This window comes from Myzus persicae, unplaced genomic scaffold (assembly GCF_001856785.1).
Source record: "Myzus persicae strain clone G006 unplaced genomic scaffold, MPER_G0061.0, whole genome shotgun sequence".
Classification (NCBI taxonomy): domain Eukaryota; kingdom Metazoa; phylum Arthropoda; class Insecta; order Hemiptera; family Aphididae; genus Myzus; species Myzus persicae.
The window spans coordinates 57,568-78,948 of record NW_019103213.1 but is presented as its reverse complement, the minus strand read 5'-3'; the positions used below and the strand labels follow the sequence as shown (position 1 = coordinate 78,948).

At 29.0% G+C, this 21,381-nt stretch overlaps 3 protein-coding genes across 14 annotated transcripts in view; 2 read left to right on the top strand and 1 right to left on the bottom strand.

The window, feature by feature from the left end:
• Window positions 1–1,015, bottom strand: part of LOC111033991 (maternal protein pumilio) — a 100,660-nt gene extending 99,645 nt beyond the window's left edge. For 3 of the 11 annotated variants that reach the window (XM_022314984.1, XM_022314988.1, XM_022314989.1), the window contains exon 1: window positions 489–1,013. The gene's annotated coding sequence lies outside the window, so the exon portion shown is untranslated. Of the gene's footprint in view, window positions 1–488 lie in introns of all 11 variants that reach the window. The other 8 variants (XM_022314992.1, XM_022314994.1, XM_022314991.1 and 5 more) reach the window with 6 other exon arrangements.
• Window positions 1,016–4,418: 3,403 nt separating this feature from the next.
• Window positions 4,419–12,593, top strand: LOC111033997 (NEDD4-binding protein 1-like). Of its 2 annotated transcripts, none has more exons than XM_022315000.1 (5): window positions 4,419–4,758; window positions 9,331–10,208; window positions 10,440–10,661; window positions 11,964–12,071; window positions 12,373–12,593. In XM_022315000.1, exons 2-5 carry the CDS (start codon window positions 9,337–9,339, stop codon window positions 12,479–12,481), a joined length of 1,311 nt encoding a protein of 436 aa, XP_022170692.1. In that variant the 5' UTR covers window positions 4,419–4,758; window positions 9,331–9,336; the 3' UTR covers window positions 12,482–12,593. The 2 variants fall into 2 exon arrangements, with proteins under 2 accessions (XP_022170692.1, XP_022170693.1); XM_022315001.1 differs by having other exon boundaries at window positions 9,321–10,208.
• Window positions 12,594–14,872: 2,279 nt separating this feature from the next.
• On the top strand, window positions 14,873–19,860 carry LOC111033998 (cell division cycle protein 23 homolog). Its single transcript, XM_022315003.1, has 9 exons — window positions 14,873–15,301; window positions 15,642–15,809; window positions 15,877–16,525; window positions 16,613–16,817; window positions 16,890–17,069; window positions 17,539–17,703; window positions 18,389–18,632; window positions 19,334–19,580; window positions 19,649–19,860. The coding sequence occupies exons 1-9, from the start codon at window positions 15,183–15,185 to the stop codon at window positions 19,763–19,765; spliced, it is 2,094 nt and encodes a 697-aa protein (XP_022170695.1). The 5' UTR covers window positions 14,873–15,182; the 3' UTR covers window positions 19,766–19,860.
• Window positions 19,861–21,381: the final 1,521 nt, after the last annotated feature.

The following is a 21,381-nucleotide window of genomic DNA, read 5'->3' as shown; positions in this document are numbered from 1 at the left end:
GAATCCAAGGACCTTCATAGGGCCTGTAATGTACCTCAATATAAATTACTAAAACAAAATTTAGTTAATAAATTAAAGCCAAGATTTTTAAATACTGTAAATGTTTTAATGTTGGATCCTATTATAAAGTAAGAGTAATAGATCATAATATTAAGAAGAGTTTAAATGACTAACTGTATTTAAACTCTGCCTATATTAATTTATACAAAAAAAACCATCTAAATTTTTCTTTTATATATAAAATAATAAAGCAACTTAAATATTCTATGTAAATAACAATAAACAAATCTATCTATACAATAATTATAGCAAAACAGTGAACTAAGGTCATAAAAAAAACTCATATCAGTATTAGACTATAGGGAGAAGTTAAAATAAAATCATAATATTATGAGTTTGCATGCAATGAACGTCCGTCAAAGATGAACAAATGGGGACGAGTCACTGGCGAAAAGGATTTAGTTTACACCGGTATTTGGTGGACTCACTTGTAACGATAGCCGGCGGATGGTGAACGAAGAACCAATTGAACCGATGGAAAACTTTCAGCAATAACCGAGAGATGATTTGTTTACACTGATATTAATCAACCGACAGTTTTTTAATTGCAATATTATTGGGCAATGGCTAATTACTAATTGTTTCAATTATATCTATTTGTATTATTTATTATTATTATTATTATTATTATTGGTATTTATACAAAGTACCTCTGGAACGCACAGCCGGCACTCAGCATTCGCTCACACCACACACACATGCACGCACACAAACACAAAACGAACGGACGAACGGAACTTTACAAAATTTTACAACACGAAATATCTGTACAACACCTATACAATATATACTACACACGTATATAATATATATTATGAATGGTAATTTTTTTTAAATTTTTTTTTTAAGCTATGATATAATATTTACAAATTACGCGGCCTCCGTCGGGAGGTTTTGTCCACCATTGAATTACATTAGACAAGGACGGTCGACATTGATAGTTCTCCGTGGTGTTCGCTCTCTCGCACGCGCACGCTGGCGCCGTATACCGCCCGGTTATCTCGCTCCCGCCCGTGCGCACCGATCGGGTGTTCTGCGACGGCTCACGATTCTCTCTCTCGCACGCTGCTACCCCCGTCGCCCGGTCAACAGATAAAACAGTAGCTACAGCTGCGGCGGCGGCACTGTTCGGAAGACCTGATAAAGGCGCTGCGCGGCGGTGGCCTTGCCGAAGTGTTGTTGATACGGTACGGTCGGCGAGGCGCCGGTGGGCGGTCACCTGGGTGCTTGTCACAATTTCTGAAATCCACAATCACACGGGCCCGTCCATTGAACCACACCGATGACAACGGTAACGCCATTGTTCCGACCCATCGTTGACTTCCGTTTCTCCTCCACGCCGACCGCGAACGCTGTACCATAATTCCGGGCGCGTCACACCACCAGCACTGCGACAGCCTTATAGATTATATATATATATATATACATAAAATAATATAATATTATTATACGGAATAAGACGTGCTCAGCAATTATAAGTTAGCTGACGAGTGACGAGTGACGGCCCACGGCCACTACGGTCTACGACAGTACAGGTCTACCGTCTACGGCGTCTGTCCGTTACTGACACTCGCTGCGTTACTGGCTACATCGATGCCTCGCCACTCTGCATCAGAAAAATGTACACCAGTACAGCAGAAGTGCAGTACACCCACGGGCCACGGCTGAAAGGCGAATGCTCTTAAATGTGTATTTAGCCACGAGCATGACAAAATTGGTTAACTATTATATGTTCATGTCTCTGAGTGCAGCAGTGACTACCGAGCACCGTAGGATCTTGATATCCTCGTTACTCATTGCGGTAGCCAGGAGGGGGGGGTTTAAACCCCTCCTCCGCATTGCCTTCCCGCCCTAATTAATGTATTATTTAAAGACTATAAAAACAACTCAGTTTAATTTATACTTAACCCCTTAACCTTACACCTCGGGAAAGTGAATCTAGTTGGTGCATTCATAGGCCAAAGTTTAAAATTTCTAGTACTTTTCAAAAGCTACGGGAAAAATTTTTTTTTTTTACAACATCGATTTTGGTTTTTGGTCTATGACCATAAAAAAAATAGCCTTAGATATATGACATTTTCACTGGATGTATATACACATTAGCATTATTTATACACCATAACATTTTCAAAATATTTTGACTCGTGTTCAGCAATTTACAGGCGTGTATGAAAATTTCAATTTTTATAAGTTTTTTTTAAAATAAATATCGATTTAAAAAATTTGCAAGGTTACAAAGCTATAAAGTGTAGTACAAAGTTCATCATAATTCATAAGTTTTTGATGGTGAAAACTGAAAACATTTTTTTTATAGTTTTTTAAGTTCAAGTTTGGACGAAATTAATATTTAGTTATTTTTTTTAACTAGTAAACTAAATACAACACACAATTATTAAATTTAAAAAAAAAATTATTAAATAATAAATAAATATTATATCTTTCTTGAAATTACCTCTTTTTTAAAATAAGCTATGACACATTTTTATTAACTTCTATCATTTATTTCTACTTTCTAGCGTTATATTTATTTTTAATTAATACGAGAAGACGAGAATTAAATAATTCCATCTCACTATTATTTAATATTTAATTGAAAATATATTTTTGGTCACCCAGTGAAAATTGCTAAAAAAAATCCACTGCATTACATAGGTACTAAAACCAAGAACAATGATTTTAGTTTTTTTTTTTTTATTAGCTAATAGTATGTACTATGATAACTCAACATTTACAATTATACACGATCGATTTTAGTTATTTGTTGTAATTTATAGTACTATTTGTGGGTAGATACTTTTAGGAAACGTTTAGAGTAGGACGAGTAGGTATATTACTAATTACTATATTGTATACACACAATGACATTTTAAAAGACTTGGATAAATTTTCAAATAAAAATGCACGTCGATTTTTATGCAAATATATTCTTGAATCGAGAAAAACTTCGTTCTACACAGCCGTTGAAGATATTGGGGCATACTTAAAGTATACCAATCACTGCATGAATAGTCTTCCGGTATATATTTTAATAGAATCAGCTAACGGAAGACATTGCTTTTCTTAGCTCGAGCTGGCTGTTTTTAGTATTCCATAATATGAATAAATAAATTCTAAATCGGCTTTCAATATGTTTTCTTCCAACATTGAGTTTTTTTCACTTTTTCGATGGACATAATTGCGTCCCCGGCACTCAACTGCTGAACTACATTTAATATTGATTTAAAATATTAACATATAAATATATTATGTATTATATCATAAAATATGGTCTGTCAGTTCATCACTATATAGTTTTTCGTTATCGAGATCGTTAGCGACGATACATGATCGTAGAGGTACCTAAAGCAAAATTTATCTAATTTTAACGAGTTATAGTGGAAATACGTGTAACTGTATAAATTGTAATTGTTGTATCATATCTTTCCACATTCGCGGGATTTACGTAGGACATAGCGTTAAGTATTAGCATTAATAACTTAATACTATTTTTTCGGTAAATATGCATTATATTCTTGAAAAATGATAAAATATGCATACAAATTTATAATGGTTCAAATATTCAAAAATATGCAACATTTAATTTTGCATACCAACACATTAGCTTAAGATTCAAATTTGTAGTTTATCTAGCTACTTTTAGACTATTATAATAAAACATGCAAATTGCAAATGCATATAAATCCGGGCCCTACTAGGAACTATTGGTTCTAATTATAATAAGAGTATAAATAGGATAAAATATTGATCCCCCCCTCCCACCGGAAAAAATCCTGGCTACGGTATTCGCTTTGACTTTTTGTGCATTCCGTAATCCGTTTCCTGAGAATGGCCGAATGCATCGTACAATCACTTCTTAGTGTAGTAGAGTTTATTTGAAACTTAAATTATTATAATTAAGTTTAGTATGTGGAGAGGCTGCAATCGAGTTATTGCAAGTATATCATCTCGGCACGTTACAAGTGTTACTACTTAATAAATAGTAAACTCCAAGATTTTCAAGAAAGAATTTGGAGTGTATCGGTACGTATCGGGTCAATTTTGAACGTTCAAGATGTTACACGTGCAATATACAAGCGATACGTACCGACCCGTATCGGACTCGAACTCCGATACCAGGTGGTACGTAACTATTTCGTATCGATACGTATCGAATTTTTCTTCTTGAAAATCTTGCACGTACTGATGTAGTTGTAGTAAGTACTAACGAGAAACAAGCACGTTACTCGGATAAAAAAAAAACGAAAATATCCTTGGACTTGCTACGCAACATTACCACGATGTAGAGAAGATTGATTCTCTACATCGTGGTCATAGCGTAACCGCCGTAAAACCACTCTTATCATTTTTCGGACAAGTGCTTATCTCTCCCGTACTCTGTGCTGATTAGTGATTATGAAAAATGAATAACGATACTGGAAATACCATGCTGGCATTCTAACAATTCAAAGTTGTTTCTTAAATTCCAGATAAGCTGTTTTCTGTCATTTGAATTTCAGTTTTTCATGCTTTACATTCTAGTTACCGCCGTGTTACATCTTCGTGAGGTAATCTGAACTCTGTAGTAGTGTAGTTTTGTACTGACTGAACTGTACTACCACAAGCCAGTAAGCCACAGACGACTACAATTCATTGTTAGTTCTTATTATCTCTATTATTAAAAAGTCGACCTAAAACATACGTCTGGATCGTGAATAACCAGTAAGTAGACATTTTAATAAGAAAAATTAGTTTTGACTCTTACATTGTACATATTTTGTGCCTCTGTAATATACCTAGGTAACCGTTTTATCCAATAAAGTATGGTTGTGGTTCTTGCAAAATTTTTGAAATTCCTTATCTGTACATTTTGTTGTTTAATGTCTTTAATTAGACAAATTAAGTAATGGGTAGGTACTAGGTAGATAGGTACAACTAGACCTTTTATACGTGGGGTGGCATAGTTGTAAATACCTCACAAAGCTATGGAAGGCTTTGCCTCCCAAACCCCCTATCACTAAAATTTCATTATCTACAACAATGTTTCCCTACCTGAGTGGGGGGCGTGTACACATTGCAGGGCAAGCAGCTATCACAAAGTAACATTTTTCATGATGAAGCATTAAAAGTCCTTGTACAATTTTCTTAGACTTAATACAGAAATTACTGGGATGTCGAATCGAACTTGAGTTCCCATTTAGTTTATTTCTTAAGTACATAAAAAATATGATAGTTTTTCAATTTTCAAGGGGGGTTGTGAGATTATTGAAAATCTACAAAGAGGGCTTTGAATAAAGGAGGTTGAGAACAACTGATCTACAATAATCAATAGTTGAAAACTTTTTATGCACATTTTAACAAACTCGGCACTTGGTCAAGATACTCAAAAATCAGTATCGCAATACAAGATACTTGGATTTGGAGTATTAATGTATAAATATATTTGAAAATTAAATGATTTTACCTTTTTTAAAGCGGATTTGTACATTAATGTTTTAATATTTTTCTAACTTTTCTCCTAAACCATGATAGCTAGAAAGTTGGTTATTAGCTCATTAAAAAGGATTATCAAGTAAAAACAAAATGTGCAATTAATGCAAATTTTTCATTTCACTTTTCCTAGCCAATGTGAATTCTTCTGTATTATAATTTCTTTTTAATAAATTAATTCGCAATTAATAATTTCCTTAAAGTCAATTTTGGTTTAATCATATTGTAATAAAATATATACATAATACATACAGGTAATACATTTCAAAAAATTAAAAATTAAGATAGTTTACATGCCGCTCGCTCTCTGAATTTTCAAGCGTTTTATATGTATATATCTTTTTTTTAATGTTCAGATCTATATGATCTTATCAAGTTTAAAATATCACTAGCCAAGTTTCCTAAAGTTGTACAGTTACCCTTAAATGATAATATTATAAATCAAAGGAACATAATAGTATGATGATTAATACTACTAAAACTGGGGACTAAAACAAAAATATTCATATAACAACATAACAATAATCATATCAATGAGCTTAAGTTAATATATAAAACTATTAAATTTAAATTTCTAATTTACTTTTAAGTAGATTTTTATTTTCAGTTTTATGGAAGTAAAACTTAAGTGGAAGCCACGTGCCCACACTCACGAGTGATGAAGATTACAAACATACAACATAGAAAACTTGCATTGAGCAGAAATAGTTTTGTGTTGTTAGCTAATCATTTTTAATATTAAGAGTGAATTAGCCTAATATCAAACTTAAATGTAAAAATATTACCTAAGGGACCTCATAGACTTTTATTGGTATTTTAATATTTAGGTGAGTTATAATAGGTAACTATGTATAATATTAGAATTTTAAAATGCTCATAATTCAATTTAATATTTATACATCATTAATAGCTTACAGGATGCCTAGTTAATATTCTTACCATTAGATTTGATATTGAATCAATTCACTCTAATGTTAAAGCTAAAAATACAAAATTGGTTCTGCTCACTGCTAAACAAAAAATGTACTATGTTGTAAGTTAGTAAGACAAAGATAACATATCAGCGGGGTATGGCAGGGCTTAAGCAAAACTTAAACAGAATTCTCAAAAAAAAAATTTTAGTTTATAAAAATATTTTATTTCTTTGGCCTAATATCTTGGAATATTTTGTAAATTGCGAGAACAACATACTAATTTATTTTAATTTCAATTAGATTTTAATTTTGAGTTGGATAATAAGTAATACACATACATTTTTTGATTATTCATTCAATATAATTGTTTTCAAATTTTTTCAAATACATTATGATTATTAATATATCTATTAAAAACATTTTCTAAACAGTGCTTAGATTAAGAGAAAATTAGAAGGGATGCAAAAGTGTAATAAAAAAAATCCGCGTATCTAAATTTCAAAATGTCTTTTATTGATTAAGATTTAATAAGAATACGATTTAATAAGAAAGGGTACTCTCAAATATTTTCTAAAGTAAGACTGTCCTTCCATGCCCCGCCTTCAAAACAAGTACTGTTTCTAAAGGGTCCTTTTAAGGACCACCATCAGTTCTTTTCAGAGCTTCTTAAATAGCTAATATAGATTTGATTTGTAGACTGATTTGGTTAACATTGTTTATGCTATACCGTATATTTTATGAGGTTGTCAGCTCTCACTTTTTTTCCCCTCTCTGGCCTACGCGTAACATAGACCAAACACATTTATGCAATTTAACAATTTTTTTTCAAGTGTTTTTGAGTAATCTTAGAGTTATATCACCCATTACAAAAATGATAAAGATGAATAATTTTGAGGATATAATTGTCTAAATATTCTTTAAAAATAAATGAAAAATCATTTAAATTTACAAAATAAAATGTTATATCGAATACAAAGTTAATTTATCTAATTCTTATTTTGCTCTACAGCTCTTCAAGCCCCTTTTCTTCGCTCCTAGGTATTTGAAAGTTTCTACTTTTTCAAAGATATTATTGTTGACTTAAGGTGCCCTTATTTCACCTTCCAAGGTTTCCATAACTTTTGTTTTTTCCTCATTTACTTTCATGCGCAATGCCTTTGCATTCCTAATTAGGCCCTCTGTGTTTCTTTCCACACTTTCTATATCTTTTACTATACTGTTTAGGTCATCCACAAAGCCTAGTTATTTAATATTTAGTGAAATAATAATAAAATATAAAACCAATACTTCATATCCTCAAAATTATTGTCCTCTATAATTTGTTTAACAGGAGATTCTACTCTAAGATAACTCAAAAATATGATGTTTTTCATCGGTTGGTGTGTCTATTGACCTGATGATATAGATTCCCTTCTGGCTTGCCATTGGATGTACAGTAGAACTTCATTAATCCGGACTAATTGGGGTTCTAGGTTGTCCGAATTAATGAAAGTCCAGATTAAACAAAATAACCAAGAATCGTAAATTATAAATTTAAAAAAAATTGTATTGGATATTTTACTATACTTACAATACTTAAGTCTAACTAATACATATATCTAACAATATTAAACCTAAAAAATATTACATAGTTGTTATAATTGAACTCGTTTTCATGTTTATTTTAATCTACATAATGAACTATCATGATAAACGGCTGTCCAGATTAAGCGAAGCCTAGACTAATGAGGTCTGAATTAATGAGGTTTTCATTGCTCTCGCTTGTACAATGCAAAAGTCTAATGGTCGCGTCTTCTCAGTTTTTGTTGTGTCTTTTTTCGTGCTACAGCTAAATGTGCACTTCAAGTATCTAATTCAGAGACTCGTCTCTTATATATGTGTAAAATTGTTTACATGGGCAAGTGGGCTGGCTCCATCCATTGTATGTAATCTAAGGTCCACACATAGTAAAATGGTCAACCATAACAAAAGCTCAACTTTTTTATTCTGTATGGACTCAGTTTTCTACAATAAAATGATTTATAAAAATATAATTCAGTTTCTTACTTTCTATAATTAGCTTTTCTTTTGAGTTTTGATGACAACATAATAAATTCTCATTTTACGTGAGAAAATATTCTTTTCATTTATGGTAATTACAACCTTTGAGTAAGGGTGTGCTCAAAGAATGTGATGAGAATATGTCATATACCCATGTATTTTTATTTCTGAATTATCTACGAACATGATGTGTATAATGTATTAATGTGCACATAATAAATATAGACCAAACTTTTAAGGCTTCAATCCAACCACTAATATATGTGTTTATATCTGTGAACTTAATCTTTAATACCTTCAATATTGCACACAGAGATGTTTTCTCAACCCCCGCTATTTAAAAAGCTGAGGATTCCACTGCCAATGAGTATACATTTTAAAATCTATATTAATATTGTTATTAATTCTATATTTTGGCTAAACCAGTCTTATCACTTTACAAATGATCATTGGTTTATGATATTCTGTATTAACTAAAAACGAGTAAACTATTTTAAAATATGAAAAGTCTAATATTTTATGTACCTATCTTAGTAAATAGTTATTAGAAGAATATAGTTTAAATATATTTAATATTAGAAAATCACTATAACAAACAATAATTATTGTAAGTATCTGTTAGCTCTTTTAGGTAATCTTAATTTTAATTCTCTAGTACTCATTAATTTAAAATTTTTTTAAAAAATTCCGATAACTTCATGTTTTTTTCATTTATAATTACTATATTCTATTCACAAAGATAATAATATATCTTTAATATTTGTGTTGAATTAGATGTTTATAACTTATCAAGTAAAAATCTTTGTAAAATGTTGTGGTATAATTAATTAGTATTAAAAGTATTTTACAGATATATATGATGGGAAAAGTAAAGACTAAAAGGAAAAGTCTAGGTTCATTAAAAAACCGGCTGCGGTCTTCTAAGAAGTTGGTTGACAATGAAATTATGTCAAAAACAGTTGCCATAAACATTAATGAATCAATTAATGCAAGTGCGGTTGATGTAACAGAGGGTAATAATGACAATTCACTTTCTACTGATGAGCTTGAAAGTATAAAATCGGTTTCTTCCAAAGTATCCAACATTACTAATGATGAAATTATCGATATAACTGATATTACTACTGATAGTATTACTCTTGAGAACTCCCAAACTGTAGATCATAAAAAAAGAGGACTTAATATTGATCATGACGAAATAATAGATATTACTGATACTACTATTACGAGCAATGCAAATGAAGGGGATGTCCCTAAACAATTTCCAAGGAATACAATATTGATTGATGATGATGATGTCCAAATTATTGATGATCCTACTCTTGGTCAAAATAAGTCTATAGAACTTATTACTATATCGGATGAAAGTGATGAAGAAAATACATCAAACGAACAGTTAATTATTAAACCAAGTCGTTTAAAATCTGTACACGAGCGTTTAGGTATTCCTACAACCAGCACAATTAAGAGCTCATATAATAGTCCATTACGTAATCGTAAAAGAAAATGGGAAGAAGAAAATATAACTAAATTTAATTATTTGAGTGACAACTTAGGAGGATTTATTATTGATAAACAAAAAATGTCTTCTAACTCACAGAATTTTATTGCATTAAATAAAAAACCTGTTAAAATTGTCAAGCCACACGTATCTTCAAAAGGTACAACTTCTAACACTAATAGAAAGCTACGACCAATCATCATTGATGGTTTAAATATTGGATTTGCGTGAGTTTTATTTCTTAAAATTATAAATTTTTTCACTACAATAAAGATAGTAATAACTTATGAAAACATTAAAACCAAAAAAAATGTTTAATGTAATATTAACAGAATTTCTCAGAAATATTATTATTTTTATATTTTTACAGTTTCTTACATTATGAAAATGTATATATCTAACTTATAAATTTTTGATTGTCTTAAAAATATTAAATCACACAATTTACTTCTCTCTAGACATGGTTCAGGAACGTTTTCAGGAAAAGGCATTGAATTATGTATACAATTTTTCACTGATCGAGGCCATAAAGATGTGATAGCATTCATTCCACAACATCGACAGGGACCACCTGGGTCTGAATCGAATACCATCTTAAATAATTTAGATAAAAAAGGGCAAATTTGTTTTACACCTAGCAGAAAAGTCCAAAACTTAAGGATGACATGTCATGATGACCGGTAATTTAATAAATAACAAACTTATTAGAATTAGTTGTATGTAGTTATTTCTCTACTTGTATCATCAAAATATTAGAACCACAGATCAGATAGATGATATTAATGTACAATTTTTTTTTTATTTTTTTTTCCCGGTGATAAATATACAAATTTTAAAGATTGAGAATCCTCTTCATAAAATGTTTATGGAGGGACGATCTTAGATCTAAACTAATGAGGGTATGAATTATTTTCATATTGCCAACTGACTAAAAAAAAATAACACTTCCTTATATCAAGAATTATAGTAAGAGAATTGTTTTTATTAACAAATTATGACAAATAGTTTGTCTGTCTTGATAACACTTGTACTTATATGAAATTAAAATTAACAAAAGTATAGATGTAAACATGAAACAATTCTTTAATCTTATCAAACAATATTATCATAATATTTACTGTACGGAAATTCTTTGTTGCTTCAATACACTCCACTTTCCACTATGTCACCATTGTCATCCAATACCTAACAGTCACTAAGATCTTTTTTTGTACTGAAATGCATTAAAGAATTCAATCTTTCATCTGCCATATTCGATTTTATACTATTTTAGATTATTCAGCTCTACTCCAACTAGTTCTAGGTCAATTATATGGCCCATATCACATATTAGTGGAAACAAAGAAATTGCCTTTTTAATAAGATCCGCTTCGTAAGTATTTTTTTTCTTTGTCAGATTTTGGTGATTTAAAAATATCAAACAAGGATTAAATAGTTAGCAAGCACTTCAAAAGATTATCTAATAATATATTTATTAATATGTCTAAAATCAATTAAAATTCTATTTTGTAAAATATTTTCAACTTGATTATTAAAATTTGGATCTTTTTTTTGTTGGTATATGTCTATTATGATGAGGTTTGTGCAACGTCCTCTTAATACCTTGGTTATCTTCTCTTATACAAGATAATGACGATTTACTTATATTATGAGGAATCAATATAATTTAGTTGCTAGTGCATCAATGACCAAATTGACAATTTTTTTCATCATGATTGTTTTGGTAAATTGTCAATAGCCTTTTGTTTTTTAACAAACTCAAAATTGGCAACTTTTCATGAAATGCAACTATTGGGTGGGGGGGGGGGGGCAGGAATACCCTACAATGCCTCTATAGTCTCGTCCTATGTCTATAAACTTGTTTTATGAGAAATTTGGTTTAAAAAATAATAGTTATGACGTATGAATGTATAGCTGATTAACTACAGTAAATTGATTTTAAAATTACATTCACCATCGCTGTTGTTATTATTATTTCATAGAATTATACTCAACTATGCCCATAAATGTGATGGAGTGGTGGTTTCAAATGACAACTATCGAGATTTATATGATGAAAGTGAAGCATTCAAAGATATCATTGAAAATAGGTAAAGTAATCATAATTTATGTCTCATACCCACTTCATAAGTATAAAATACAAAAATAAACATTTTTTAACAAATCTTATGTAATAATAATAATAATTTTAACATATTTGTAAGAAAATACAGTCAAAACATAATAAATTAATAAGTTTTATTCAAAAATCTTTTAAGTTTCCTTTTTATATAAATTCAATTGTTAACAGTTAAAATATATGCCTTTTTGTTTTTTTTACTAATTGGACGTATTATTCATAAATTGATTAGTGTACAATAATAATTTATCCTTTTTCTTTTTTGTTTGTAGGCAAGTAATGGTCACATTTGTCAGGGATGAAATAATTGTTCCAGAAGACCAATACAATCGAAAGTCCACTATCCGATCTCTTTCAGATATTCTGTGTTTTCCAGAATAAATTTATACCGTTTTACAGTTTTAATATACTTCAACAAAGTAATATTTTAATTACAAGTGAAAATGAAATCTCCATGTATATTTTTTATAACTCATACCAAATTCAAGTTGAATGTAAAAAACATTTATAATTTCATATTTAATATATTCTTATTTAAAACATTTAAGACTGATAAATTTTTTTTATAAGTATACAAATAATATTTAGTTAATTACATTAAAAAGAAAAAAATGTAAAAAAAATGTAGTTTTAGTTTATTGTTCAAAACACTAAAATAATTACAACGTTAACTAAAATGCATTAAAATGTTTTATTTGTACCCAATAAATTATAATTTACATTTTATAGTAGATACTAGATTGTAGTCAAATACATGTGAATACTAAATAATTAAGATGTATTAAATTTGAAATTTATAATAAATCATTTTCTATGTTGAATAATGATTTTGAGCAAAGACAGAATGTCAGTATAATTCTAAGGATATTTTATTATTTCACAATTTTAATATTGCTATTGGAAATTTATTTTTCTATTCAAAATGCAGTATTTAGAGCTATTTATTGCTAAAAAAATAAATCTTTTTACTATATATAAATTAGTATAGTATAAGTAGCTCTTATTCATTTTTAAATCAGTGCCAACTTAGTATTTAAAAACGGTATGAATAGGTTAATAAACTATAAAGGTTTTATAAACTATAAATGGCTTAAAATTAGTTAAAACATTTTGAAAATTTAATTACATTAAGAAGATAATAATATGCATAGTGGCAAAAAGATCTAAGCTCACATAAAAAACATTTTTGAATTTCAAATAAATAAAACTTAGTTGGGTCCAGATCAGATAATTTTTTTAAAAATAGGTGCTTGTTCGTTATCCCCCTGCCAGTACACTATATACAATTTATTTCCCTGCCACTCTTGTTTGTTATCGTCCCGCCATAAATAAAATAATCAATAAAAATGAAAAAATATATTGTGTATATAAATTATAAAAAAATGTTGCAATATTTAATATTTTTTTATACATAAAACTTGAATTTAAAAATGTATTGTTTAATTATAAATTTTGAGAAGACATTTATCAAACCCAGTAGTATATAAAATGGACAATTGTGTGTATTGTTAGTCTAGAACCAGTTATCCAATTATTAACATTATTAAACCCTTTCCCTTACGGCAACTTCTTTTCTGACACCTCTATTACAGTCCCTTAATAAACATTATAATATGGCCATTTTCACACATTTCACTAACTTTAATTACATTATTTTTTTATAAAAATGTTATTTCAGTATAGACAGTATCGTTGTTGAAAACCACTGTAAGTAATTCACTAAAATTATCTTATATTAAATTTAATTTTTGGTATTGGTTTGATCAAAGTAGGTAGTATGATAACAAAAGCCAGCAACATACTATTATACTAATGATATATTACTTAACCTACTTGCCAAATACTTTTAAGAAAAAGTATTTAAAATGTATTTGAAATATTTTTTAATTGGATTCATATCTGTATTTAATAACAATTTTAAAAGTTATTTTAACCAGACAGACTTCTTATACAATATACATACTATATAATTGTATTATTTATTTGAATTTTTTTCCCTACGTTTAGCTACAGATGACAAACTACTTCTCGTTTTTTTTTTACATTCCCATAAATTGGTATTAAATAAGTTTGTTACTTAATCACACAAATATGATAATATGCAAATAACATTAATTCAACCTACTGGCTACCGTAGTAATATATAATAAAATAAAATACATATTATAATATAAAATATCCTAGGCCGATAAACTGTTTCCACTCAGAATTGTTTTTTTGCATACAATGCCAAATATTAGGTTTATTATTGAATTCAAATGCTTCTGCACCCATGACTTACAAGCTTTTTTTATGTGGGTTGTTTTTTTGTGTTTTTTAAAATACATTTACCTTTGAGTTAAGTCCACATCACATTTTTAATTTATTCATGGCATAAATATTAGATCATAAAATAAAATTGTATAAAATGTTGTATTACTTTATTTATGAGGTATGATCTAAATTCTAAGGGCTAAGGTATGAATAGATTGAGGAAGGTGAAACAATCATGTGGTCATCAGGACATTTTTTTAAAATAAATTTGAGCCGGAGCTTCCGTCACTCGAAACATTGAATCATTATATTATATCTTTTATAATAAATAATAATATGATCATAGAACAATATGATATAATATGATATGATCTAAGCTCGAAAGTTCCCAGTCGAGACAAATATTTTTATGTTTCTCAGAACAAAATACCTTTATTATCTACCTATATAATACATGATAATACTTACGTTTATTTTTAGTATTAATTTAATTCGCACAAATTGACTTTGGAACAAAAGATTGTGGTCTGGCGTAGACTGCTTAAAGCATCACATCTTTATCAAGCCATGGACTGCATTTATTATTTGGTGATAAGCCCGGCTAGATACTAATTATCATCTAAATTCTCAATATCTTTAGTCTATACTCTATGGTTATCACAGATTCACAACGGTCGTCGACGAAATCATGATTTTAGTTTTTACTCGGGCTCGAATCAACTATAAATAATAAATGTTATTAATTTATTATGTAGGTAGTGTGAACGATTGTAAATAACATAAAATTAGAATTTGTAAATCATTTAACGTATTTGGTGAGATCTGCATAATGGCCAATATATACCTACCTTATTTGAAGTTCTTCAAAGATCCAATGCTCATAAAAGCTGAACTTATTTACGCTTTACAAGAATCCAGGGACAGATGTTTGCACCAGAGCACAAAATTGTAAGTACTCTTTTTTTAAATGACGTGACCTTATATAATAATATGAATAAATTTAATATAATTGAATATAATTTCTTCAAAAATATTTTGTTGTCTCTCATAAGCGTAACATTGCAATATCGCCTTACATTACAAATGTTTGTGTTTGTATTGAAATTATTATTCATGACATTATACAATATTGCAATTTATTGGATGACACTGGCTTTCCCTTTGACACCAGTAATTTCACACATCCCCTCTCGAGAGCAGCCACAGTTAAACATCACTGTTCATAAATGCGATATCTACCTATATCATAACACATAATAATAATACAAAATTTTTTTTTTTTTTACAGTCTCTCAGAACTGATGATGACTTTAAAAAATATTCCTCCATATTTTGAATATGAAAATGAAAATAATGAATTTATTCGTTTCGAGTTAGAACCAGCGTTTACCAATTTAGAAGATTATTTGGTGTATTTTAAAGCTCGTGCATATTATGATCTAGAAGATTATCCCAGGTAATTTTTAAATATCTATGTAACATGTGCATTTATTTTAATGTATTTTTAAATATTATATTTTTAGCTGTGCACACATAGCAAAACATACAAATAACAGCAAATCGATGTTTTTGCATTATATGGCTAGATATTTAAGTATGCATAATGAATGTATATATGAACGTACTAACTTATTTGATTCGTTTAAACCAATAAATATGCGAGCATACATGGAACTATTAGATGAACTATTAATACTCAATGTATATGGCAGTGAAGATGATTCTGATGAAGAATCTGAAGATGAACCTCAACCCCTAGAGGCATCTGATCTTGACACTATTAATCAAAAACACTCTATACAACAGCAAGAAGTTGATTCCACTCCCAAAGGAAGACGATGCAGTAGAAGACCACGTAGTTTAAGAATTGAAAAAGCTAGTACAAGTACCCTAGCGAAAAAAAACAAGATAACTAAACGCAACAACACTACTAAAAAAGTCAAAGTTACAGCATTAGCAGCTCAATCTGAAAATAGTATGTCTGCTGGTGATCATAAAGAGCCTAGAATTAAACGTGAAGACCCTTATTTATTATGGCTTACAGCTGTTATGTTAAAAAGAATAGATCGATGTGATGAGGCTATAGATATATTGGTCAGAGCATTACAAATTCAGCCATGTTTCTGGGGCGCTTGGATAGAACTATCAACACTAGTTAAAGACTTACATATGGTAATTGCTAAAAAAAATTTATTGTAAATAACTAAACCCGTTAAAACATTTTTTTCCAATTATTTATTCAAATAGTTAATTTTTTAGCTTGATGCTTTGAACTTACGACTCAATGAAAGCAAAGAACATCACTGGATGCATCTTCTTTTTATTGCACATATGTATGTTGATTTTCAAATAACTGACCGAGCAATAAATATATACAATGATATTTGGAAGCTAGGCCATGCTGATTTTCAAGATTGGCCGTATATGCAAGCCCAATTAGCTATTGCACATCATAACAAGCGTGGTAAATATTAATTGGTTGACTAATATTTTCTACAAAAACTAACTTTTAACAACAAGTTTCAATTTTTTACAGAAATTGCTACTGCAATAGTATCGTTTAAAACTGTTATGGGAATGGATCCATTTAGGATAGATAATTTAGATCTATTATCAAATCTAATGTATGTCTGTACTAGTCCTGATGAACTTGTAGTTTTATCCAAGTATGTAGCTTCTATCGACCGCTACCGTCAAGAAACATTATGTGTGCTTGGTAATATATATATATATCAATAATAAATAGTGTATGGAATTTAAAAGCATCTGTCTAATTCTAATAAAGTTAATTACATTTTGTACGTAGAATATCTTAAAGAAGGCTTTTATTCAATCCCGTTTAAAAATTTAACTGTCTATTACACATGGTAACAATTAATGTAATTTAATATATTACTATTTAACTGTTTGTATGGTTTTGATTATACTTATGTTGTGTTCTCAATGTAATTATTAAAACACTTGAGGATTGGAAAACTGATTTCATGTACTTTGTGAAAGATGCCTATGTATTAAATTAACACATTTTAATACTTTTTAATATTTATTCTATAATTCTTTATTCATTTATAATAGGAATTATTTTTGTATTTTATATTGTTTTAAAATTTGTACCCTACTAATAAATATTTTTTTAATCAATACTATTTTGAGTACATGATTGAATTTTATAAATTTGTTATTAGGAAACATGTATAGTTTAAAATGTGATCATGCTAAATCAGTTTTGTATTTCAAAAAAGCTGTGAGAATAAATCCATTTAATGTAACTGCATGGACTTTACTGGGTCATGAGTACATTGAAATGAAAAACTCTTATGCTGCCATCATATCATATCGACAAGCTTTAAGTAAGTTATACCTTGTCTATATTATCAATGATTTAATAATTATTATGAAAAAAATATTCTTTGTTAGAAATTTATTTTTAAATACTTTTAGCTGTACAAAATGTCTTTAAGGGTGTCTGGATTTACTTTGTACATACTATACTCTATTCAAAATAAGACTGTGACCCGGCAACGACCAGTTTTTGTTCTGCTACAATCAGACGCTGTCCCCACTATGGCGGCATGTCGGGTGCTGCCACGGAACAAAGCCACGCCCATGCACACAACTCGGCCGCCGAGTCACGGTCTTATTCTGAATAGAGTATGGGTGTTAATGTATAATAAAAACAGCATAGGCACGTAAGTGGCTACACTTAATACGCTGATAATAAACTATCTTATACAAATGTTCCTACTTAAGTAATTTTGTTATTATTATTCATTAATTCACATATTTTTACCCTATATTGATACAATATTAATAAGAAATAAGTATAAAACAATAATAAACCTTTTAGTTTTAATATAATTATTTGCATTAAAAATATTAAAATTTCAATTTATCAAAATTAAAATATTTTTTGGATAATGGGATGAATTTAAAATAAAACAATAAAAGGATTTAAACAATGAATACTTTCCAATTATAAATGTCTCACTTAATATGATTGATAATAATAATAATTTGAATTATTTATGTTCACAGAAATAAATATAAGAGACTACAGAGCTTGGTATGGTCTGGGCCAAATTTACGAACTAGTGAAGTTGCCTAATTATGCTTTGTTCTATTTTGCACATGCACGTGACTTAAGGCCTAGAGATTATCGTATGCTAGTATCTTTAGGAGAAATGTTTGACCGTGCCGATCGTATTTTGGAATCGATGGCTTGCTTCTATAAAGCCTTATTTTACGATACTGACGGAACAATAATGCTAAAACTCTCAAAGTTAGTTAATCATTATTAGTTTACTATAAAATTAAGGTTTTATATTATATTAATTAAATATGTTTACAATTGTATACTAACATTATAATTATATTTTAATCTATGAATTGATGCAATTTGGCTGTGATACTAGATATTATCTTGTGTCCACATCATACTTTCATCATGTTTAGTGACTCCCAAAAGTTTTTCAATGGAAGGGACATCTCAGGATGGTCACAGGTCCGGTCTAATCTAATTTTATGAGGGTGCAATGAAATATTAACTAAGAATTAGGAGATGTGGCCACTACAGAATACACAAATTATATTACAAACAATATTTATAATATTAACTTAATATTTTGGTGTTTATGTATACATTTCATAACCATATTTTGTATGCACAATAGATATTAAATTGCAAACAATTGCTCACAGGTCATAATAAATTGTATAACAATTTTTTTTTTCATTTTATTGTAGTAAAATGTGAAGGAGCATCCAAGCATTGATTACCTATTAGAAATAATTTTTAATAGTTTCCTGTTGTGCACATTTTCATTCAATGCTGTAAGCAGTAACAAAAATTTTAAAATTGAAATTTTTGAATGAATCTGTTGTATAATATGTTAAAATTAAACTATCATAATTGTGAATTGAAAAATTATCTATAAATATTAAATATTTTATTAGTGTATAATATTTATTTCATTTCTATAGATTTTATGATAAATATGGCGATTGCAGTAATGAATTAACCCGTGAACATTTTAATACAATAAATAGAAGGGCTTTGAAAATTGGAATTAGAAATAGAACTGCTGTTGAATTGAATTTAATATTAAGCAAAATATATTTGTACTTGGGACATTATTATATGGATCTACATTATTATGATCGAGCTATTTCTTTAGCTGGAAAATGTCGTGATTTGTGGAAGGAAACGGAGACTTGTCAAACCTTTGGAGTAAATAAAATATAAATATAACTATTCATTAAGTTACATAATATATTGTATTAATTTTCAACTTTTAGGTGACAGAACATGTTACTGCTCTATTAACTGAAATTGAAGCTAGAGCTGGTTCGGATAGCTCTCTCGCCTCAACACCTGGTGCCATTAAAGCACGCAGATTTTTGTTTGGACTTTAATACTTAACTGTACTAAGTTCAAATAAAATAATACATTTAAGGTCAAACTTAATCAGTTGAATTAAATATTTAAATATTTGTATTATAATTTATATGTAGTTAATAAATTATTCATAATTTATTTTTTATTACAAATTGTCTGAATGATAATATTTAGTTTTAACATTTTTTTTTTTTGGAACAGTACCATAATATACTGCTTAAGAAGACGTACTGTATCAACTCATACCCATTTACAGTAATTCCGTTTATGACTAATACATGACCTAAGGGCTAAGGTACGGTTTCCAGGCTGCAATTAGCTACAATGACTGCTCTACTATGAAACAACATACAATTCGTGCATATGTCTTATAGCCAGCTACGAATTGGACCACCGGGATACCAATAAAGTTTCCGGTGGGTCGATCCTCTTATTAAACTGGGCGGGCTGATGCACTTAGATTACAAATTATTTGATAACATTTAACTGCATATCTACGTCGTTTGTTGTCATATGTTCATATTATGATTTTGGATGTAATTTTGATTGTACTAAGAAGTATAATAGTAAACATGGGTTCATTTATCTGACAAAATCTTTATAAAATATTTTTTTATATTTTATTCTTTGAGTCACAATGAACGTATTGATTTTATAGTGGTGTGTTTTAAAAGAAAAAAATTGTTGTGACTGTTTTTCACTTTGTGATAGTAGAAAGACTTTGATTTCATCATCTTTTCTGGTAGGAAAGTGAATCTAGTTGGTAATTTAGGTGGTCATAAAAATAATATACATACTTACATGTCAAACGTATTATTTATATTAAATCATAAATAAGTCTATTCATAAAATAAAAAAGTTTTACTACAATTTATAATATATTGGGTGGGCCTCGCACGGCAATTTTCTGGGCCGAAATTTTCAGACAATCCACCTCTACTCACTGCCATGTATATTATTATCAAGCTATCAGAGTTATTGAGTGGTTATTTTTCCTATCATATTTTACCTACACAATAGGGGTGAGGTTAGGAAGTTTTAAAATTAAAAATATGAATTAGGTTGTACGATTTGCCACAGACCCTGCAAAACAGCCATTATAACAGCTTGAGCGACTGAGTGCTTAATTTGTATGCCTTCATGGGTACATCATATATGGATGTGTATCTATGTTTCATAATTAGAGATTGGATTTTTGATGACCTAATAAAGTACCAAAATATCAAAAATGTTTAAATGCTCTAAAAATATATAGAAAAATGATCTGAAAAATAATTTCTTTGACAATTAATACACCCATGTAAATTTAATCTTGTTTATCAAATCCATTAATTATATCGATAAGAGTGTAGATCAGAGTATGTCTTATGTATGTAAAAGCAATTGTATAAACACATGAATGTGTAATGTGTATCGTATATAAATTTACAAATTACGAGAAAACTCTTTAATGATAATGAAATGATTAATATTTTTAAATTAACAAATTTTCTTTAAAATCTAAGAAAAAAAAGTTGAATCATGGGAAGTGTTGTTAATGGGTGGCTCCTTTCATCAAAATAATGTTGACCTATCACATTTGTTGCTTTTAGCCTATATTCTTATTGTATCAGACGATACAGGTTGTATGCTG